The 23,186-nt window shown below is 29.7% G+C and overlaps 4 protein-coding genes across 6 annotated transcripts; 1 reads left to right on the forward strand and 3 right to left on the reverse strand.

Annotated features, from left to right (window-relative positions):
• Nucleotides 1-294: 294 nt before the first annotated feature.
• Nucleotides 295-6,335, reverse strand: LOC123263814 (heparin cofactor 2-like). Its single transcript, XM_044726801.1, has 15 exons — nucleotides 6,195-6,335; nucleotides 5,683-5,864; nucleotides 5,421-5,603; nucleotides 5,109-5,322; nucleotides 4,674-4,891; nucleotides 4,409-4,594; nucleotides 4,176-4,323; nucleotides 3,896-4,093; nucleotides 2,896-2,957; nucleotides 2,648-2,830; nucleotides 2,353-2,566; nucleotides 2,055-2,269; nucleotides 1,758-1,949; nucleotides 1,548-1,686; nucleotides 295-1,271 (listed from the first exon to the last, which is right to left on the reverse strand). Exons 1-15 carry the CDS (start codon nucleotides 6,208-6,210, stop codon nucleotides 1,144-1,146), a joined length of 2,478 nt encoding a protein of 825 aa, XP_044582736.1. The 5' UTR covers nucleotides 6,211-6,335; the 3' UTR covers nucleotides 295-1,143.
• Nucleotides 6,218-13,481, reverse strand: LOC123263813 (Fanconi anemia group M protein). 2 transcript variants are annotated; one of them, XM_044726798.1, is made up of 5 exons: nucleotides 13,293-13,481; nucleotides 8,464-13,225; nucleotides 7,484-8,384; nucleotides 6,976-7,412; nucleotides 6,218-6,906 (listed from the first exon to the last, which is right to left on the reverse strand). In XM_044726798.1, the coding sequence occupies exons 2-3, from the start codon at nucleotides 13,180-13,182 to the stop codon at nucleotides 8,133-8,135; spliced, it is 4,971 nt and encodes a 1,656-aa protein (XP_044582733.1). In that variant the 5' UTR covers nucleotides 13,183-13,225; nucleotides 13,293-13,481; the 3' UTR covers nucleotides 6,218-6,906; nucleotides 6,976-7,412; nucleotides 7,484-8,132. The 2 variants fall into 2 exon arrangements, with proteins under 2 accessions (XP_044582733.1, XP_044582735.1); XM_044726800.1 differs by having other exon boundaries at nucleotides 6,976-7,415.
• A 661-nt stretch (nucleotides 13,482-14,142) lies between these two features.
• LOC123262572 (microspherule protein 1) lies at nucleotides 14,143-15,996 on the reverse strand. Of its 2 annotated transcripts, none has more exons than XM_044724808.1 (5): nucleotides 15,844-15,996; nucleotides 15,186-15,756; nucleotides 14,667-15,086; nucleotides 14,384-14,599; nucleotides 14,143-14,288 (listed from the first exon to the last, which is right to left on the reverse strand). In XM_044724808.1, exons 1-5 carry the CDS (start codon nucleotides 15,909-15,911, stop codon nucleotides 14,193-14,195), a joined length of 1,371 nt encoding a protein of 456 aa, XP_044580743.1. In that variant the 5' UTR covers nucleotides 15,912-15,996; the 3' UTR covers nucleotides 14,143-14,192. The 2 variants fall into 2 exon arrangements, with proteins under 2 accessions (XP_044580743.1, XP_044580745.1); XM_044724810.1 differs by having other exon boundaries at nucleotides 15,186-15,648; nucleotides 15,844-15,988.
• A 267-nt stretch (nucleotides 15,997-16,263) lies between these two features.
• LOC123262578 (zinc finger protein 706-like) lies at nucleotides 16,264-18,311 on the forward strand. Its single transcript, XM_044724820.1, has 3 exons — nucleotides 16,264-16,476; nucleotides 16,797-16,970; nucleotides 17,295-18,311. Exons 2-3 carry the CDS (start codon nucleotides 16,827-16,829, stop codon nucleotides 17,382-17,384), a joined length of 234 nt encoding a protein of 77 aa, XP_044580755.1. The 5' UTR covers nucleotides 16,264-16,476; nucleotides 16,797-16,826; the 3' UTR covers nucleotides 17,385-18,311.
• The last annotated feature ends 4,875 nt before the right edge of the window (nucleotides 18,312-23,186 follow it).

Raw genomic sequence — 23,186 nt, forward strand, 5'->3', positions numbered from 1 at the left:
TTTTTAAAACCTGATAGTTTTTTAAATATTTAAAATTCTATATAAATGTAACATACTTCTTCGCTCAAGTTTGAAGGTCACTAGTCTCTTTTTGGCCATGTGAAAATGCATACTTCGTTTTTTTGTTAAATTAATTTCTCTTTTCATTCTCATACTCTGATACTTTAATTTATTATTATTAATTAATTTTCCTTTGATTAACATAACTATTTTTGTTTTTTTTTTTTTTTCGTCTTTTTAGTCTTTTAACCACTTACAGTTTTTTGTTTAATTGTTAAGGAATTTGCTTTTTTATCTTAGCTAATTACCACCACAGCAACAACCGTTTGAACACATTATGGTAGATGAACACATTTTTCTATATAATAATACAATACAAAAATGGACTAATATGAAATTTTATGGATTTATTTTTATATTACTTTTAATAATAATTTTATATTACTGTTTTAATAATAATTTTCTTTTTATAATTTGAAGATTTTTCGAAGGATATTGATTTTAATAAATTTAAAATACTAAACAATGGAGTCACTTGCTTTTAAGTTTTACAGACAATGTTCTGACAGTAACGTAAAAATGTGTATCGTGGGTTGATCGAGTTGACGCACAACGGAGAGAATGAGAGAGAATAATACGGCAGACCGAGATGGATATATGTGAAGAAGGGGAAGACGATTCGGATGATGAAATACCCACATGAAATTGACGTGTACTGATCATCTTCGGAATATAAATCACTTTACTGTAATTGTACTAATAATTTTTGACATTTTTTATATTAAAATATTTTGTATTATAATAAAAATAAAAATTGTTCTTATATATTTTTTTACAGGTTAAAGTTCATATCACTCTCTTAAAATACATTCGATTACTCCTGATTTGAAATCCAAATTATTTTAAAGTACTATATAAGTAAAAATTTGATATTATGCATTTTTTAATTAACCATAGAGAGATTACTGACCGATGAAGTAATTTTAAAAATTGCAAAAATAAAAAATTCACAAAAGATTGTACATAAATTTTTTAGTTACATAAATCAGCTTATGACTTGAAATTTATTTAAGTTTAATTAATAATTTATGTCATGAATGGATTTGTTATTTAAGGACACGTATAAATATAAATGTAATATTATCATGGTCGAATTACGCGACCGCTAAAGATTATGCTATTGGTTTGGCGATCAATCAGCATTAACAAGAATGGACGATTTACTCTAAATGCGTCGATCGATGATCCCATCAGTGGAACCACTGACAGTCCTAAAAAAAAAAAAAAAAAATTAAATAAAATAAAATAAAAATAAATCAACAAACGAATAAAAAAAAATTATCAATAATACTTAAGCATAATTTTGAGTTGTACTTGAAAAATATTTACAAACAATAAATTAAGTCAAGTAAAACGAAAATAAACTTGACTCTAACATCACTGACCTTGGTATTTTTTAATTTAAAATTGTACAACTTTATTTTAAAATATTCGCGTTAATCTTTTTTTTATTCAAAATTTTAATTTTTTTTTAAGAATTTATTTACCTGTAACTGCAGCTGCAACAGAACCATCCTCATTGACTTCTATTTTGGCATTATGAAGAACACTGTCAACTTTAGCACCGCCATTTATCAAAAAATTAGTAAAATTCGCATTTACGTTAAACAATTGTCTGATTCCCAACTGCAATTTATAATGTTATTAATATTTACAGGAATTATATAAAAATATTTTGATTATTAAATTAAAGTTACTGTTTCGAGAGTTGAGCGCAAATCTGTTTTAGTTTCAACACTAAATCTAGGCATCAAAAGTATCAATTCTGTTTCTCGAAGACTGTTAAGGATTGAAGATATAGATGTGTATGATAAATCTCTCGATAAAATTGATAAACTTTGTAAACCTTCCTTGGTTGGTAAGAAAACTAACATTGATATTTTGTCATCCTGAAAATAAAAAATTTTATACAATATAAATAAGTTATTAGTACTAATCAACATATTACTTAACAGTCAAGCAATTAATATCTATTGTTGTTGATAAAAACTTACATCGTAAGGAATTTCAACAACTTCAGCTTTTAAATCCAGAATGGAGGCATAAAAATAATTGGAAACACTTTCCATCATCGGTACAGTATGACAAGCTTGATTAGGAATATTGAAACATCGATTACGAGTTAAGTTTTTATCGAATGCCTTTTTCCAGTTGCCTTTGAAGTAAAGCGCGGATGTCAATAGTATTTTAGTTGCTGGACTCAGTGAGCCTGATGAAATTAAAAATAAACAGATAAGTTATAACTTGTGTAACTTTAATCTTTTATCTCTCAATTGTGATAAATAATATTACTTGAATCAACAATAGAGTCTATATGACCGCGGGTAAATTGCCGAACCCAGTTATTAATAGTTAATACTGTTGACTGGATGTTACTAAAGGCAACATTGCTGGTGTCACCGCCGTAATTGGATTTTAATATGTTATTAAAATCATCAGATAATTGAGTTCCCTGTTCAAGCCACAGGCGGTTCACTGCATCGATTTCTGTTCCATTGGTAGTTGTCTAGATTTAAATTAAAATTAAATATTAGGATTGAATTAAATTTTTATTGCAAGAAATATTATATAATGCCTTGATTATTACCAACAAAGATTGCAGTATTTGTTTGGATATATCACGGATTCGCGATATGTCAGAAGGAAGTCTCAGAGCTGACAAAAGTTCCTCTCGAGTATCACCTCCTGTTGCCTCTGATAAAATAGTCAGAGCTGATTTAACGCTTAGCGGTGAAATCACCACATTTCCTGTCGTCTGTTCGTTAATTCCCTATTTAAAAATACAAAAAGTATTACTATGATGAATGAAAATGACAATTATTTTTTAACTTTTACCTGTAATAATTCAATGCCAAAATAATTATTCCGTTCTGCATTAAGTCCTGTCACCGATGGAACTAAAAATAGAATAAAATCAATTGTTAAAATAATATCTTCAAACTGTGTAAACTTATTACGACAAATTTACGTCATTATTTATGGCCGTGAAAAAAGAAGAAGTCAGACAATTTTTCTATTTATTTAAAAAAAATAACTTAAAAATTAATTAAAAAAAAAATTGACGAAATGAATACAAAGAATTTTTTAAAATTAGAATTTAGAAATTGATTGAAAAGAAAATTACAATAAATTACAGTTATTTTCATCAAATACTTCACGGAAAAATGTGCAATAATCATTTTCTAGTAAACAAATTAATTTAATCGACTATTATTTTTTACCACTATTATTACCTTCAAATGTTTTACTAATAAGTATAAGACTTATTAACTTCCACATTTTAATATTTATAATTTCGACAAATCTTCAATTAGATAGAAACTCTCACACTAAACTAGCTCAAGTTATAGATATAAATAAATTTTTGCCGATAGTTTAGATTCAATCGGGATTTCTTTTTCTTAAAAATTACAAAAAACAGCTAAAAGTATTGTTCGTTTTTTTTTTTTTTCTATTATACTGTGATATAATCACGTGAGTGTAAATATGACAATAGTATTTTTCTATTCACAAACCCTAGTTTTTATAATTATGTATTTCGAATGACTGAGCCTTTTGTCACGTATTCTACCAAAAATGAAACTCTCGGAATTCCCAGTTATACGTTATATCAACGAATAAATCAGTGTGTCAACATGGATACGGTCAGATTAAATGAGGTAGTCATTGTTCATACAATGAATAAGCTTGCTAGATAATTACAAACTTTAAGCTAATCCACTTGTGCCAATAGTCAGTGCAAATTAATTAGATTTCGTCACATCTGATTAAATTTTCAGAGCTCAATTTTCTGTTAATTAATTATTTAACTTAGAAGTTATTAAATTTTAAATACCATATGGACTTTGCATCTGTAGGACATTTAAGTGTTCTGGGGTATTCTTAGACATCTCTCTATTACCACTGCCCTCCAGGGGGTTAATTACCCTACCCATGTACATAATTGTCCCCATTGTTTCGTCTTCAATGTAAAAAATGAAAGGATGGTCGGCATAAAATGTTTGATCTGCTACTTTATTGCCAAAGTTTACTTCTAAATATATTTAAAAAAAATTAAATTAATATTAATTATACAAAATAATTGCTTATTTAATTAAAAAAAAAAAAAAAATTACCTGTAGCTGCGAAAGCAGTAGTTCCATTTTCATTGACTTCAATTCCTGCTTTCTGAATAATATCAGATACCATTAAATTTTGACCACGTTTTGTTTTTATAACTTTAGTCAGCGTTGCTGTGTTGTCAAAAATATCCCGGATACCCAACTAAATTTGTTAATAATAAGAAAAAAAGTTACTAATACTATTGTTGACATTAAGTATAGAAAGAATTAATAACTAATAAAATTACATCACGGAGTATCGGCTCAAGATGACTTGTAACATCAAACTTAAAGATTGGAATCGTTACTTCGACTGGTAATCTTTGCAATAGCAGTGCGTGTCGTGCTAAAATAAATGGGTTCACTTTGTTGATTAACATATCTAGCCCATCTACAGTCCTCGGTAGGATTATGTTCATTGCAAACTTGCGACCCTGAAAGTTAAAATAGTTAAATGTTAAAATATGATCACAGATAAAAAAAAAAATAATTATTATTTAAATTGAAATTTACGACGTAAGGGAGACGTAAAATTTTAGCATCAAGCTCTTGAGATTCTAGGAAATAGTAACTTCCCACAGACGTCATATAGTTGACATCTACGTGCGTATCAGGTGATTGGTAAAATTTGTTGAACTTTGATCTGTCTGCAGTAAATTTATTTCCGTTCCAGAGGCCTTTAAAGTAGAGGACATTCATCACCAGCATCATTGAATCTTTAATTGTAGTTTCTTCGAAAAAAAAAACATCAAGTTAAAGATTTTTTTACATGTACTAGGTAAAGTGAGTAATAAAAATTTGTAATGGATAATTTTATAAATTCAATGAAGAAAATAAATATATGATACATGAAATACTAAAAATAGTAATATTTTTTTTTTTTTACTTTTTAAATATACTTTATATATCTATGTATTATTAAAAATAAAAAAATTTATCAGTTCATACCATCATCAATCATTTTCTCAATATTTCCGTTAGTCAGATTTCTAACCCAACTGTTGACATTATTAGCAGTTGTCCGAGCATCCGTAAAATTACTGGATACAATATCCGTGTTGTAATATGCTTTAACAATAGAAGCATAGCTTTGTCTTATTGATAAACTATTATTTAAGTAAATTCTTGTTCCAAGATTCAGAGTATACTCATCAGAAATTGGCTAAAAATATGATGAATTATTATTATTCAATTTTATGTAAAGTATTAAAAAATTAAATTGTTAGAGAAGAAAATAAAAAATTGATAGCATTATTTTACCTGAAGAGATCGTAAGATAGGTGAAAATTTATCTCTCACATTCCATTCGTTTGCCGGAAGCTGCAAAGCGCCTGCTAATTCGTAAGCAGTTTGGTCCTGAGCTCCTTCGAACAGTAAAACTAATGCTAATTTCAAGGACACTGGCGAGATCAACACATTACCTTGATATTTATTTGCAATTAGCTACAATTAAGCGAAATAAAATTAGTGAAGATGAAACGTATTTAAAAAATTTAAAGTTAATATTTATAAATAATTTTACTTTGTACAGGTTCCAATCGAAGACAGTGAAGCGTTCTCCTTGGTATGGAATAAAAATATCATCGCTGTCAGAAATAAATTGTCTTGCTGATTTCACAGATGATCTTTTAAGTTTGGGTATTATAATTCCATTAGTATCGTCAATAAAATTCACCCATAGGAGTGTCAAATTTATCAGCAGAACTATTAAAAATTCCAAGTTGAATAAATATATTTTTTATTGTTGGTAATAAAAAAATAATCATTCAATATTGAATGTTATTAAAATTGTCTGTATTTACAACTCGTTTTAATAATAGACATTTCAATATAAAATAATTCGGCCTTGACCTTAAGTCAATTAAAATTCAAGGACACTTTTTAGAAACTAAATCTCTCTCTACTTCTAGTGATATTTAAAAATTTTTAAATAATTTAACTACACATTATTGTTATTAATTTATATAAAAATTTATTAGCAAAAATTGATCTAAATGTTAATTTTAGTAATTAAAAAATAAATTAAGAAATTACCTATATTTATTTTCATTTTGCAGTTTTAAATATCAATTTATTTGTTGGGTATTTTTTTTTTTTTTTTTTTTTTTAAATTAATGGAGTCACGTTACTTGTTTACTTTTTCAACTTAAATTTTAAATACTGTGAGCATAGCGTGTAATAAAGCTCCCAGTCGCGTCCTGATGTCTCGCGTGTCGGTTTAGATTGTAATAAAATGTAAACGTAAAAACCGGCCTGCGGTCATTGGTCGCGCTTTCGATGGACTATAAGAGAGTAGGAGAAGAATGAAGCGAAGAAGGGATCTGGGAAAACCCAGAAAAATGTTATAAACGTTATTAATTTTATACTTATACACACATAAATTATTATAAAAATTTATCATATCACAACGATAAATTGATTATTTCAATATCAATATTTTTCTTTATCTTTATTTATTTCCTATTTAATTTAGTCTACAGACTTACATCTTCAGGCATTTAATTTCCTTGTTTAGAGTTATTTATTTATAAAAAAAGTTTTGAAATGAATTTTAATAAAATTATTTTATTTGTAAGTACTAAGATATTGAACCTTGATCATTTTTAAATTTTTATTTCTATTATTTAGCACCAGCATTCTGAAGTTGATAATATTTCTGGATAGCACGGTGGACGAAAATTGTTGCTGCATCAAGATTATCTTGAGTCATAAATGCTCTCGCTAATTCGGACACCTGTTGTTTAACCTGAAAATAAAAAATATTTTTTAATTCTATTTATTAAAAATAAAATTCATAATTATAATCACTTGTTACCTCTTTTTTATCTAGATTTAGTCCAGAAAACGTTATGCTACAAACAGGAGTGAAAATACAGAGAGATATCGTTATAGCCAATCCCGCGACGAAAAGAGCGGTGAATTGGAAAAAATATCCAAATGCGCGAGCTCCATAAGAAAGAGCAAAGCTTCTGATGGGCACCAAGCTGGTAATGATTGTTGATAACCAATTGTATGAAGATGATGATGGTGTTGATGGAACCAATTGTGTATTATCTGACTGAACAGGCTTGTACTCTGGGTAGGTTGGATAGTAGTTGTTTAATGGCAAAGGCTCGTAAGTTACTAGAGATGGTGTTTGTTGAATTTTTATTCCTTCTGCAGACTGCGGTTGCTGGGTTGTGGGTTCCAATGGTCCTCCGTAAACTGCAGATATTACTACCAAAATTATAACTGTGTGATACATTTTAGAGTCTGCTAAAAAGATAAACGATTAAAGTATTTATTAAAAATGTTTAATTAATTTTTTAAATATTTTTTTCTACCAATTTTTGTTTTTTAAAGAATTCCAGAGCTTGAGAAAATACTCCACTGAAGACTGCGAAATGAAGACTGAGCTATTTATTCATATTTCCTACGTTTTATACCCGCAAAGATGACATGTCCTTTGTCCTATTCACCAATTGTTGTGTCCTATTTCCTTAAATATGCTATTGAAATTCATGCTTTCAAGAAAATAAGCGTAGTATAAGCAACACTAAATATTCAACGGTTTTAGGTTTCAATTTTATAATTTTCTTGGTAGATTCTAATATTACACTAATTGATGGTTTAAAGATTATTCTATAATAGAAAAACATTTTCTATGTATGAAATCTAATGAAGTGAAAAATCAGCTTAGCACTAGGAAAGTAAAATACAATAAGTTTGAAAAAACTAATAATTTTTTAATACTCTTAACAATGTTATAAAATCTTGTAATTGATTAATTTATAGTTATAAATTACATTTATCACGAGATTTATCTTTTAGTCAGTAATAAAATAAAAAAATATCTTTTAATAGCAATGTATTATCCCGTCACTACGAGAAAAAATGTATAAATTCAAAATTATCGATAACAACAATTACTGAATTTAATCTTATACCACAAATCCTTTTTATAATAATTTATGTAATTATATGCGAGTGTAATTATGACATCTTATTTTTTAACAAAATTGATTCATCAGCAATTTGAGCGCGTATTACTTCAATGTCATCACCGCTGCTATCAGAATCAATTATTATCCTTTTACGCTTAGAACGAGTATCTTTTGAGACATCACGTTTTCTTTTTCTATTCCTTGATTTATTTCTATTTAATCCAACTTCTTCGATTACCGTTATTTCTTCAGAAGAAAGTTCGTTTAGAACTTCATCGCCATCTTCTACACAAAACGAATCCTATACAGGAAAATTTATTTTTTAATGAATTAATTTAATAAAATCAACCTTTAGAAAATTAAAAAAAATATATACTTACATAAAGATACGAGTTAGGTTCATCAGAAATGATTTGAGAATAAATTTGTACTTCAGGAGAAATTGGTTTAGGTTGTTTGATTATAAATTTACCGGGTCTGCGCGGACTCCGTACACTCTGAAGATAGTGAGCTTTCATGTCAACAGAATTATCATGGTACTGAGTATAACTGACGAAATCCTGAAGATCTTTGCCATCATCATCTTCAGAGTATTCTGATGAATGATCTTCATCTGAAGATACGTCAGCTTCGTCATCAATAAAATTATTTTTTCTCCTCCGTTTCTTCCGATGATGTTCTCTCAACTTCTGTTTCTTTGGAAAACTATCAAGTGAGGTAGACTTTTTGGTTTCAATCCATGAAGAAGTTGACTGTACACCTGGTTTAGACGATGATAACTTTGAAACAACTTTGGAAGTTGCAGCAAACTTATTCAAGTTTGACGTAGATAATGACTTTGGACTATTGACTTTTGGAAGAAATGAATCCGCTTTAGCATTATTTTTTGGTGGAGAATCATAAGTTCGGCCATTGCCTACACTTAAGCGGCTCTGGAAAACATTTTTAACAATCTTCGTTGGTGCAAAATCACTGTCCGAGTCTGAAGAATCCTTTCGAGGTCTGGATTTAGGATTAAAAGTTAGGATGGGAAGATAATTTTTTTGCGGTTTTTTCGATTTTACTGAATTTCCTTGTTGGATTGTTTTTTTCTCAGCCGTTTTTGTCGACAACCAATTCGGATTATTTTTTTTTTGACTTTTCTGCAAACAAATTTTATCTGCAATTGACGTTGATTGCTTACTCGTTGGAGCAGTAGTTGTATAAATAGTTGATGGATTACTTCCGAAGTATTTACACTCTGTAATCGGTGCAGATGATGTCTCAAAATCACTGTCCCAATCACAATCATTAACATACGTTTCTATTAAATTAGTATCTACAGTAATAGGCTCTAGTGGCAAATTCCTATCATTTTTTTTCAATTGCACAGGACTAGAACAACTCAATGGCAAAGTATTCTTCAAATTATCCAATTCTTTTAATTGATTAACTTTACTCTCACTATCTTTCCCTGTACTCTCACTCTTTTTATCCGAATTTAACTTTTCGACATCACGTAATTGTTCTTCGAGATCCGAATCAGCGACCAAACTTTCACAATCAAAAATATCATCATCTGAAAGCGTAGTACAATGAATTTTTTCATAAGACTCGCCCACCACTTGCAATGACTTTTTATTTGAAAAGTCAAGTGTACGATTAAATTTTGATTGATTTGACCTACGGTGGCTTGAACTCTTCACTAAATCAGGTGAATGACAATCATCTTTTTTATTTTCACTTTTTTCTTCATTACTCATTTTTATTAGTTTATTCATCGTAGGTTTTTTAATATTATTTATTGAGCTTTGTGAATTCTTGACTAGATTTGGATTTCTAACATCATTCAAAACATTTTCCAGTTTTTTGACAGGTGAAATTTTGATAATTTTGTCTTGTGATTTAATATTTTTTTGAAAAACTTTTTTTTCCAAAGAACCAAAATCACTATCAAAATCAATGTTGTCAAAATTATCTTGAGTTAAAACTTGATTTGAAATTTCTATATTATTTGTATTTTGACTTTTAATAGGTTGTGTTAGGTTGGGTTTATTTATTATTAACGTATCAGAGTCAGTCACAGGAAGAGTGTCTGCTTCTAAATTATTTACCAATACTGTATCTGCTTCTAAATTATTTACCCGCACTGTATCTCTATCTAAATTATTTACTCTCTCCGTATCTGTTTTTAAATTATATACTAATACTGTTTCAGGTTTTACATTATTTATTATCTGTAGCTCAGATTCTAAATCAACTACCCGAGTATCTTTTTCAAAATCACTAACCGGAATAGTGTCGGTTTCTATTTTATCGATTAATACTGTATCAGCCTCATAATTATTTGTCGCAGGTACAATATACGATTCACGTACATCAATCAGAACATTAGTTGCTTGCCTAGTTGAATTTAAATTATTCTCACACTTTTTAGAATTTTCAATAATCTCAACACTCTCATCTGAAGAAGTATTCAGTAAATCCTCAAATGCTCCACCTGTCACAACAGAACTCTTGTTTAAGGTACCCTCTTTGAAACTTTGCTCATTTTTATTCGTGACATCAAGAAAGTCAGTCAAATTGATCCTTTCATGAGCCGGAAGAACTTCATCCGGTCCATACAAGTCCTCTTCGTCGGTAGAGTCGTCCAGCAACGCTTCAAATTTACTTTTCTGAAGAAATAACTCATTTTGCTTACTGCTATCACTTTTATTTTGGTAATTACTTCGATTTCCGTACTTATAATCAACCTGACTATCACGATCTTGATTGTAATCAACGAAATCATTGTCCCAGTTATCCATGTCATCATTGAAAAACTCAGAAAACTCATTACCCTTTTCCTCAGCTGGCTGTACATATTCCGTTAACGATAAAATACAATCTAGAATTCTAAGGGACGGTATTTTTAAGTTTTCTAATATATCTTCTTCACAATCCATGAAATTCGGCATAAATGTAAAGTTCAAGACTCTAATTTGCTTCTTCAAAACTTTTTCCGACTCTTTCATCGCGCACAGTGTGAGAAAATTCGAAGCTTCAAGATCCGAGGACAAAATTTTAGCATCAATAGGCTTTATTCTTACAGCGTTGATATTCAATTTGCTGATGACTGTCGGTACTATTCGCGGTACTTCTTCAACTCGCATACAAACAACTTCATCATCTTGCATACTACTGTCCCTACAATTAGAAGCGTTTGAGTTTTGAAAAAAATTCATCAGTGATGACTGTTTCCCTTTTTTCGTACGTGGTTTATTGACTTTATTTATCGATTCATCAACATCTATATTCATCTCGACTTCATCCTCGAAACTGTCTTTCAATTTCTTTTTTGTGTACTTTCGTTTAAGCTGCGTTTTATTCTTTTTCGCATCGCTGGATTTCTTTTTAGACCTAGCTCGCGGTGTCACTGGTATCACAGTCATTTTCATCCTGCAGCACTCTGGATTCAAGTCATCAGGAATCATCCGCGGAGAGTTGTCGTTCAATACCTCTCTGATTTGTTTCGACTGTAAAACTTTAGTGTTGAGATTATCCTTGGATATCAAAGCAGACTTCAACGTTTGGTGTTCTTTAGAGTCTGTAACAAGAACTATGACCCGACCATCACGTTTCCTTCCAGTTCGACCAATTCTTTGCACCAAACGCGTGGGTGTTTTTCCAGTGGTATCGAAACAAACGATCAAGTCAACTTCTCCAACATCCAAACCCTCTTCGCCTACTGATGTAGAAATTAAAACATTCACTTTGTTGTTGCGAAAATCTTCAATCGCTCGTTTCTGCTGTGCTTGCTTCATTAAATGAGCCTGACCGACAAATATTTGTGGCCTTATCAGCGGCTGTAATTTATACAACGAGACATAAATTTCGCTAACTGACTCTCTAAATTCTGAAAAAACAATAACTCGCGTACTGACATTATTCTTCTGAGCGTTAGTGAAATATTCGGTGAGTATTTTTTGTAACCTCTCGTATTTACGATGACCGTACACAATATTCATATCAGCGAATGCCTTATCATTACCGTCCATCAATGCTTGTATATTTGGAAATTCACCAAGGTAATGACCAACTTCCTCCAGTAAATCCTGTAACTCAGGTTTGTCATTAATCCAGGGTTTATCTGAGTGATTTTGATAGAATTTATGAAACGTTCTCAGCCCGTGATAAATCATCAAATCCTTGGCATAGACCATCGTTGACAAAATGTTTATCGTATTGTACAACTCACCATAATTGAACCTCTTGTTTCGGTTCTTTTGAAGATCATTGCGTATGTAAAACATTTTCCCTTTGCTTAGTGACGAAATATCCATTTTAATAATATTATTTTTAAGTAAAACTCGATACACCGGATCCATTATATTCATGTATCTATCATAAAAACGTTTGAAATCGTCATTCATACCGACCTCAACGATCTGCATATTTTTCTGATTGATGTACGGTAGAATATCTGGCGAAGAATCATCTCTTAATTCTAAACGCGAGATGTGAAGATTACGAATTACTTCTTGTACTGCTTCTAATTTGCTTCCAGGTGTTGCTGAAAGAGCTACGAGTCTATAATATTCATTTTTTTCATTAAGTAAACGTACACACTCGCAGTAAGCGTGCTTACCTAGGGCACGATGTGCCTCGTCGATTATCACACACTTGACCAATTCTTTAGGGATTATATCTTTCGCCAAATCATACTGAAAAGTTTGGGGTGTCGCGAATATCACACGTCTTTCGTGCCAAGCAACCTTACGTTCCTTTTGATGAATCACACCCGTCAATTGTATTGTCTGGCTGATGGGAATTCCCATGATGTCATGGCACGCTTCAATTTGCTGCGCCACCAGAGGTTTCGTGGGTGCCAAGAATACAATTATACCTCGAGGGTACCAGCGCCAAAAATTGTACATCACTACTGCAGCAATGAATGTCTTACCCAATCCAGTTGGCAAGCACACCAGGGTGTTTTGAAATAACGCTGTTTTTACAATTGAAAATTGGTACTCCCTCACAGGGTAGTTCTCAGGATAAATCCATCTTTTACCAGCTGACTTGTCAAACCCGACAGTGCTTGGATCCGTTGAAAACAACGGCTCCTGAGACAGGAGATCCATTGTTTTTTTTTTTTTTTTTTTTTTTTTTTTTATCGCTTAGCTTCTGAAAATTTATTGATTTAATTAAGATTTTGTTTTTTTTTATAATTATTGGATTTTATTAAACTTACTTGAGATAAAATTATGAGTGACAGTAACACTCATCGTGTATTTCTGATGATTTTTCCATTTTGTTAATAATTTTGACAACTACCATAATTGATAAACAAAAAAAAATTTTCAAAACTTTGATAGGGAAATCAAAATAATGTATTTATTTACACGACAATGACAATTGCGCGCGATGAGTACTATGAGTACAGATAACCTATAAAATAAATGTTGATACTCAATATCAATGACAGATGTCGCTTACGAAAATTTTTAAAAATGAATTTAGAAAATATTTTATAATTTTAAGTTAACTTAAAAAGTATGAAAATTGAGAAATTAATAATGTGTTATACTAAAGTATTTTTATTTAACTAAGTGCTTATAAAATTTTAACTATGTCAGAATAACTTTAATAACTCAACTACTTTAATCCTTCAGTACCCACGTTCTTTTTAGTGTCTCACTTGCACTGCAGCGACATCCTATAAGTTGAATGTTGTTGCGTGAGAAAAATTCTTATAGCGAGGGTACTGAAGGGTTAAATTCTACTTAACTTACAACAAATTTCATTACAAGTTATAAGTACTGCTTACAGGCTACGAATGAATATTCAAGACTTTAGAAACTCAGTCTTATTAATGCATCAAAGTAATTAATTCATCAAATATGTAGTAGTCAATTATTTAATAATTTTATTATACTACAAAGGATATAAAATTGTATGGTAAACTATTTTATTTTTATAATAAAAAAAAAATTACAGATATATTTTACACATGTTTGTTTAAAAAATAAATACTTTTAATAATGATTTACTGTGACTGATTTTATATTTAAGTCTGATAAAAAAATTTTTTTCGCAAGCTGTAAGATTAATGAGGAAAAAAATTTTCCCTTTCCTTTGGTTTATTGGTTTACTACTGCATTTGTGTATAATTAAATTTAGCTGTTTCCTGACGTATCACTGATATTAAATCTTGATTTATTAAGAATATGAATCGGAGCCCAGAAATCTAAAAAATACGTTTTTTTATTAATGAGCAAAAAATTATTTCGTCCTCGAGTATCGTATTACACGAAATTACAATGAAATTCATTAAATAATTACCTCAATAACACTATTGTTATTTAATTTCATTTTATTTCCAGCTAATATCGGTCTACTGTCAACAAAAATAGGTCGTTTCCCTTCAGAAGAAATGAAAAAATCTCCATTATTTCTCAAGCGAATAGTTCCCTGTCGACGTGAAATTTTCCAAGCCGGTCCTTCAAGCGATAAATCTACATCAACGTTATGATCTTTTGTTGACCGACCAACTGTAATCTTTTTTAAACAAACAATTAATAATAATGAATATTCAATAGTAATAATTATTAATAAATAAATTTACCTCTTTAGATCTCATTAAATAACGTACAAGTCTCCCACGCAGAATGGCCAATGTCTGATTATCGAAATCTGGTGGATTAGTACCCGCGACATTGTCAACAAGTACTTGCCATCTACTTAATTCATTTTCCAATACTCTAATTTCTTTTTTATTTTTTCGATCAAAAATAGTCATCTCAGAGTCATTGAGTTCATCTTTTTGTTCAGACAATTCCATATCATTAAGCGCATCTTCAGCATCAGAAAAATTAAGAATATGTTCACCGCGAGACATCTGCTGAATAGTTTGATCAGGCAATAAATGATACTGTTTCATTAGCTGCCAGTGCGCCATCAGAGCTTTAGCGGTTCTTGCTGGATAAAATGCTTGAGCATTGGTCTCCAAAAGTTTCTGGAATGTTTCTAACATCGGCTGGGATGTCTGCAATATTAAATATTTTAAAGACCAGATTAATAGAAACTAGTGACTCTAAAAAATTCAAGTGTTTGTATTTACTATTTTATAATTATTAAAACCTACCGATTTAACTGTACCAAGGAGATCTTCTTCAGCTTTGCTATATAAAGTACGGGCTTGCACGCTGGCTATTAATTCAGGATGCAAGTTTCTCATCGCTTGTACAGCAACTCGAGACACATTGCTGTCATAAAGTAACGCATACCATCTCTGCTGAATTTCTTGCAGAGTGAAACGACATGAAAATTTAGTACCTCTGTGAACCATTTTCAAATCGTTGGTCTGCTGGACACCAGTGATGAGTGCGAGGTCGTCAGTTGGTTTCCATCTGCCCAAATCCTTTGTCGCGTTTACTGAATGTGGATGATTTTTATTCTTCTTACTCTTCCTCCCTGATGTGTTGGTTCCTGGCTGTCTGCTGGGACGTCGGTTGATGCGGTCTGGCTGGAGTATCACTGGTACTGTGATTGTATGCACTACCGGTGATTGAGGTACAACATCCATCGGGGCGGTTGAAACTGAGACACTTCGTGATCGTGAATTAGATTTAGTACTAGATGCTGGTGGTTGGAGATTGAAAGTTGTCTCCACCAATTCATCATCAAATTTTCTACGTTTTATTGTACGCGATGAACTAAAAAAATTTCAATTATTACATCTGAATATTTACTTTATTCATGGTAATAATTATTGATAAAATGATTATTGGTTTTTTGTTTACCTGCGGCGTTTTGTTCCCATTGAATCAATACTTGATGGTTCCATTGATATATTGAGGTTAATCAACATAAATATATATTACGATTTTTGTTGTTCAATAATATTATTGCGTCTTTTTTTATTGGTTGTGTTTTGTTAGTTATCTGGTAGATGTCAATACTACTTCAATTCTAAAAAAACAAATTTCACTTACCGACAAATCACTTAACGAAAATAATACTAAAAAAAAATTATAAAAAATAAAATTATTTAAACCGTAAGTAAATAATTACATTACTTAAACTTGTCATTAATTTACTATTTGTATTAAATTTGTATTGAATATTACTAAAGAAAAGATTAGTTAAAAACATTTATTTCAGAATTTAGCAGTCCCTGGTGTTGAAGTTTAGAAGTAAAAATAGAGGAGAAAAAAAATTTTTCACTAAAACGTGAATGAAAAGCATCATTATTTTTTAAAACAATCTATATTGTTAAATATTATTGTTGACTTTATTTAAAATTACAAAACGTTTTTTTTTGTTATATATATATAAAAAAAACACAGTAAAAAACGTTTCTAATCCTTTGATAACTAGAGCTATAAATAATCGGTAACGAGTTGGATAACTGCTTCTGAAAACTTCTCACACAGGTAAGGTTGGAAAATTAATACGATTTTAATAATTTATTTATCAACAGTAATAAGTTTTTAATTGAAAATTGATTTATTTAACTAGAAATTTTTAGCTAAGTAACTGGAATTTGTTTGATGAATTTGGTGGCGTTACACATCCATATGTCGTAGGTCTGATGTTCTTTGACGAGAGCTTTTGGGGTCAAGTGGATTGAGAACATTGGAATGATGTTATATTTATTTGCTAATGAATATCTTCAATTTAATTTATACTTAATTTAATATTTTTAAGAGATCAATCAATTCGTGATTTGGCATTGCTTTTTTTTTTGCATCAGAAACAATCGGAGCAACTGAAAAAAAAAAAAATGGCACGAGGACACCAGAAAATTCAATCCCAGGCTAAAGCTGCTGAAAAGAGTGCGAAATTGAAAAAACAACAAGGCCACAGTGCTAATGAACAAAAAAAGGCTGCCCAGAAAGCCCTTGTTCATGTCTGTGTTGTTTGTAAGGTGGGTATACATAATTTTTACTATCATTATATTTATACGTTAATGTATTTATTTTACAATAATAGTCTTATCATATATTTTATTGTTGAGAAATAACTAGTTGATTATTTGTCAATACTATTTTCGATTATATCGATTTTTTTTTTTAATTATATTTTATTATTACAATAAATATGTATTATTTTTATGCACATAATTCTTGAACCGTAAATTCAATGTAATTATCAGAAGTATTTTGTGATTCATGATAAGCAATGACTGAAAATATGTTTTCTGCCTTATTGCGTATTGTGGATTAATTAAAGTATATTTTTTTTTCCATAGGCTCAGATGCCAGATCCTAAGACGTATAAACAACATTTTGAAAATAAACATCCAAAGAACGACATGCCAGATGATTTGAAAAATATATGAAGGTTGTTATTTCTGGTTTGGTTGTAAGATAATTAAGGCGAATCAAGTAATAAAAAAAAAGAGAGAGAGAGAATTAATATTTGGAATTCGAGTGGCTCACCAAATTCTCAATAATAATTATAATAATAATGAATGTATAGGTAATAAATAAAAATCGGATAATTTCTATTAAGACATGAGACAAAAATAAAGCATCGCTGCTATAAAATAGAAAAATAAATTTTAAAAAAATCAAATATTTGCGTTAGATAGTAAACTCGTCTCATCTCTATCTTAATTGCCAATTATTTTTAATTAATTGTATCCACACAATTTATTATTAACTATTAAATATTTTTTTTAAGTATTCATTAATGTTAATTAATATTTTTATGTAGTTAAAAAAAAAATTTTATACAACAGCACAAGCTTCAATACGTATATTAATAATAATAATGATGATTCTTTTATTCAAAGTATGTAATTAATTTAAATATTAATAATTATAATGATAAACATAAAGAAACGTGAATCGATGTAGGAATAATTAAGAATACGACTTAATGAAAATGTCAAAATAGTAAGATAATGAAAGATTTAAAAAGTAGAATGTAAATAGATAGATAACTTTCAAAACATTTTTTAATTTTTAGTATGTATGATTTAGTTGTTACATTATTTGAAATGGTAATGGGTATAGTTTTATTTTTCAGAATCATTGAATCACGTGTCTTTACATTGAGGTATTTTATTCAGTGAATCGTACTCCTCGTTATATTACTCTAAATATGCTTACGATTTTCTTATTATAATAATGTAATACTTGTGATTATGACCATGATTATAATGTAGATCACTGATACGATACAAAACTGCCAATTTCACGATAATTTTAATAATGTAATCGTTGAAAGTAACTGATAAAGATAAAAAATATGTTAAAATTCACAAGTATTGTCTTGTTATTTATACATATATATTTTTTTTTCATAATAGAATTATTTTTAATTTAAAATTGATCAAGACAACGAGAAAAAAAAAAAAAAAAAAAAAGTTAAAAGAATAAAATTGTTACATTCTTTCAGTAGATTTTCATAATTTAACTATTATTTGCATTTTATAGAAATAGCAATTTTACATATATTTATCGAATTTTTTTAAAATGTTTGTTTGATAAAAAGTTTTCATTTAACCATTTTGTCTACTAAAATTTCAATAAACTAAATTATCATAACATCATAAGTAAAAGTCAAAAAAAATTTCTAATATATTATTGCATCAGAAAATTTAAGAAAATGATGAAACCAAACAAACTTTGAAATCATCTATTAAAAAAAATATATATTTGTAATATCTTATTATAGAAAAATTTACCACAAAAGTTAAGAGCGGTGATTCCCACATTAAAGAAACAATTGTGTTTTTAATTATTTTGTTTGCGCGTTTTTTCTTTCTGATGTGTTACATCCCCACCTGCATTCGCAGATGTCTCTGATAGCAAATACGCGCGCTAATTTAATCGCTAATATACAATACAAATATACAATAATTTCATAAAATATTCTTTTTTTATAAGTAATAATGTAAAATGATAATCAAAGAATTCCAAATGTAAAATATTAAACATTAAATATGAGAAATAGAAAATGATAAGAAAAGGTGAAACTCAGAGAACTCAGTAAACAAAATATTTTTAAGTTTACATTAACATTTTCTCATGAAGAATGTTAATGGAAAATCTAGCTTGATAAAAATGATTCATTGTAAGGCAACTAGCGTTGAGTACATGAGGTATATTCAAGAACATTCGAGGAATGTTTTAAATAAATAAATGATAACGAACGCCTGCGTGTCCTGGAGTTGAGTCAGCGCGAGTCATCCGAGTGGGCCTCGGAAATGCCACGGGCATAAATTCAGGAGAATAGGATATTCGGGGCCCGATACGCAACCCGACTCCTCCTAGGGCTCGGTCCTTGGACGAGGACATATAAGCAGGGTGCACGGGTAGTTGGAGGCTCTCTTCTTCTAAGGCTCTTCTTGATCTTAAAGTTACGAACTTAAGACTCTTGATAATTAATTCTTATCGAGAGACTATTAAATCTAATACCACTACGTACTTCACGGCAGTTGACAAACCGTACAATTTCCAAGTGTATTTTAAATAGTTAAATAAATTCATTTGTTAATTAAATTCACCGAAGTTAGTTATTTCGGAATTAATTCGAGAACCTCTACTTACGACTCTGGAGGTCGTAACATCTTTATCTCCAGCTCTAGTTGTTCTACTGGTTACTTACAAACCCGTGAGGTAACCGGTACGTAACAACTAATAATATAAATAAATTGGTGGCAGCGAACGGATCCGAACACGCTCCGAAGAAACTGGCGAAAAAAATTTTTTTTCCTATGCGGAAAAATCAACTCAACATCATCCAGAGATCTTCATCGAACACGTCATAAAAATAAAAAAAAACTTTTTTTTCTTCAAGTGAGTGAGTAATTTACAAAAGTGAAAACAAGTGCTTATAAAAAGACTCCAATAATAGCAAAATTTTTTTAGTGAAACATCTATAGCCGCACGTAAAACCGATTTCTGGCGTGGCAACGCATGCCGTGGCGACGAGTCGCTACGCTATATGATGGTATATATATACAGTCTATATGCAGTAGTGTGTATGGTGTGGCGACGCGTCGCCATGCGCAATCGACTGTGCGATTCTCTCCCACTCGATCCGGCGTTAAGCCATCTCTCTCACTACACTGAGCTCGGATACCTATAGTGTATACTCCGTAGTGTATATATACAGTGTTGTTTACTACAGTACACATAACCTGTGTTTTACTTGAAAACAAATTATTTTTCTGATAATAAATTGTCTGACCGTGATAATTTAGAGAGTGAAAGTGATCAGCCTCCTGCAAAGAAAGCAAAATCACACTATGACACACTATCAAGTCATCAGTAAGTTAATTATATTTTTATAATTAAAGTATGCATTTATCTGTGCATTAAGCACGCGTATATTTGGTGTATTTTGAGCGCCAGTAAATGTAAAATCTACTCTCTTGGTAGATTAAAATTCACATAAATTTCATTGCATATAATGTTTTTAAATTAATTATTAATTTTAATTTCATTCTTATTGAAATTAATGCATTAAAACAATTGCTTGGAGAATAAATTTATTAAGAATGACAGAATTGTATTTCAAAATCAGCTGATGGCGTGCAGCGCACGAATGTTTTTCTTATTTGTTATTAATATGAACATTAAAAAATTAATTAATTTTTCTAATCATACTGGAATTTATAGTGAAACATTCATTATTGATATTTATAATTTACGATATTTAGTAATATATTGAAATAACTAGCTAAGATTCTTGAGTTTACTAATATATTGAAGCCAATTAAAATTTTTCTGTATATTTTAATAACATATTTTTTATAAATATTTCAGAACCCAACAATCATCACAGGGGTCACAAAATATTATTATTGAAACTGGACATCACCAAGATCAGTTAAACACAAGACATACTATTAATGTTATGTAAGATTTTATTAATCTAATAGTACCAGAATATACTAATTTTTATTTAAGCTCTCAAGGAGGTACATATGACGAGATAGTCTATGAGTATAGTAAAAGTCATTCTATTTCATTACTTTACGTAGATTTAACACGAGTAACAAGTCTTGAAGGGTTGTTTATATGTAACAGTCAGGATAATTTAAGATTTTATCATGGAAGAAGAGTAGATCCATCAGTTTCAAGTTTACAGCAAGAATTTAAAAGATTATCTCTAAACAAACTTACTACATTGCAAGGACTGATCACTGAATTTATAAATTCCAGAAATAAATTAACCATTTATACTTTAAACTGCCAAAGTCTCAGAAAACATACTACTGATTTACAAGATTCTATTTGTCAAAGGAGTAACTTTTTATTACTAACTGAAACATGGCTTCCTGCAGATGAATCAGTTGACTTACCTAATTTTCATTGTATAGCTAAATTTAAGAGACAAAATGTTAGAGCCGCTGGAGTTGCCATTTATAAAAACAACAATACTTTACATATTACTACATTCAACATGGATTTAGTAATTCAAAATGCTACAGAAATTCATGTCTCCCAAACATCTATTGGCGATATATGTGCTTCACACGTTAAACTAGAAGATGGAAGTGAATTGATGATGATTGTTGTGTACATTTCTCCTAATAAAAAAATAAATGACATCATTTCATTTTTACACGAGAGTTTATTTCCGTACAGTCACAGAGGTTCAATAACTTTCAAAACCAAAAAGACAAACTGTCATTGATTTTAACAACAATAGATGCTGTATTTATTAGATATCTTGATAATGTTATGTCCAATACTTTTGTAACATACTTCAGTTACCATCGACCAATTGTCACAGTAATACCGTCCTCAGAGGCAACATCGAATATAACTATTACCGAAGTCACTGATTAAACGAATTAAGTAGTCACGATTTGAAATAAATTCGTAAATTTTTGTATTTAATGAAAATAAATGTTTATTCAATAAATAGTCATCGTTATCTGGAAAAAAAATCGTAATATTTTATTTTATCATTATGACATACACGGAAAAAACGAGATTTAACTGGTTTCCATGTTGGACAATCTTCATCTTGTTTTAAAAAATAGTACTACACTGAAATTAAATTTTTTTTTAATTTTTTAATTTTAAGTTAAAATTTTTTCTTTTCAATTTATTTTTTTTAAACTTATTAAGGATTAGTTTTTTGATTTGGAATAAAATTATAATGTGTATTATTCATCATAATATACTTATTATTCATATATATTTGATTGCAAAATGCACTTGAAAATGATAATGTAAAAATAGGTACTATCTGCAGATAGATTCTAGTTAAATTCCAAATGGACGCCACTTCTATGTAAGATGGGACTGACGAGCATGCGCGTGGCACTGACAACCATCTGAGACAGATAAATCTCAGATGGCTCTGAGCCCCATCTCGGATTGAACTGAAATAAACGAAAACTGTACCTACTACAGTCTACATTGAAGTAGTAACCATTTGTAAATTTTTTTCACTATAGATGGAACTAGGTTCCGTCCAACATGGAAACCAGTTAAATCTCGTTTTTTCCGTGTATTTAGTTCCTATCACAATCTGTTCTTTTCTGCATATTACTTTTACAAAATAATGTCGATGTTTCACACCTGCCAGGCGTCCCGTGACGGCTCACATTTTTTTTTAAATACACTTAATTCAAAAATTAGTTAAACTGTGGTTTCATTCCAAAAACTCAAAACTTTTTTTTGGAATTAAAAAGAAGAGCAATTCAAAATTAAAAATCAAAAAGTTTAACGAAAAATTAATTAACAAAATTTTTAATTAATTAACAAAATTTTTTTTATCGCATACGCATAAAAACGATAAAATAAAATAAAATTAAAGTTTAACAAAATACATCGAACATAAATAAAACATCAAGAAGAAGCCATCAACATCGAAGTGCAGCCTTGACCTAGGACAACATCGATAACAGCCAACGCCCAAGGACAAGGAAGATAAGCCGACAACCATCAGCCCGAACATAGACGAGAACTTCAATAGATAATTACTTCTAAGTAGCAAGTCATTTATTTTTCTGAATATTTGTTTCTCGTCAAATCAAAAGTAGAATACAAGCTCTTGAACAACAAATTCATGAATTACTAACGGAAAGAGAGGAAATGAAGAATAGTTTTGAAAGAAACTGTCAACAATTAATTAATGATATAGTTTAAGAACTTTTCAAAATAATCTAGAT

The sequence above is a fragment of the Cotesia glomerata genome, linkage group LG4 (genome assembly GCF_020080835.1).
Source record: "Cotesia glomerata isolate CgM1 linkage group LG4, MPM_Cglom_v2.3, whole genome shotgun sequence".
Lineage (NCBI taxonomy): Eukaryota > Metazoa > Arthropoda > Insecta > Hymenoptera > Braconidae > Cotesia > Cotesia glomerata.

Excerpts from the sequence above, each read along its gene's own strand:
- LOC123263814 (XM_044726801.1), bottom strand. Across the intron at positions 5,604-5,682 it reads TCGATTGGAACCTGTACAAA|CTAATTGCAAATAAATATCA; the intron begins GTAAAATTATTT and ends GCTTAATTGTAG. Across the intron at positions 1,687-1,757 it reads TGCGCTCAACTCTCGAAACA|TTGGGAATCAGACAATTGTT; the intron begins GTAACTTTAATT and ends TATAAATTGCAG.
- LOC123263813 (XM_044726798.1), bottom strand. The coding sequence starts at position 13,182 with ATGGATCTCCTGTCTCAGGAGCCGTTGTTTTCAACGGATCCAAGCACT. Across the intron at positions 8,385-8,463 it reads AACCTAACTCGTATCTTTAT|GATTCGTTTTGTGTAGAAGA; the intron begins GTAAGTATATAT and ends TTTCCTGTATAG.
- LOC123262572 (XM_044724808.1), bottom strand. The coding sequence starts at position 15,911 with ATGTTGATTAACCTCAATATATCAATGGAACCATCAAGTATTGATTCA. Across the intron at positions 15,757-15,843 it reads ATGGGAACAAAACGCCGCAG|TTCATCGCGTACAATAAAAC; the intron begins GTAAACAAAAAA and ends AAATTTTTTTAG. Across the intron at positions 14,600-14,666 it reads ATTTAATGAGATCTAAAGAG|ATTACAGTTGGTCGGTCAAC; the intron begins GTAAATTTATTT and ends TGTTTAAAAAAG.
- LOC123262578 (XM_044724820.1), top strand. The coding sequence starts at position 16,827 with ATGGCACGAGGACACCAGAAAATTCAATCCCAGGCTAAAGCTGCTGAA. Across the intron at positions 16,971-17,294 it reads ATGTCTGTGTTGTTTGTAAG|GCTCAGATGCCAGATCCTAA; the intron begins GTGGGTATACAT and ends TTTTTTCCATAG.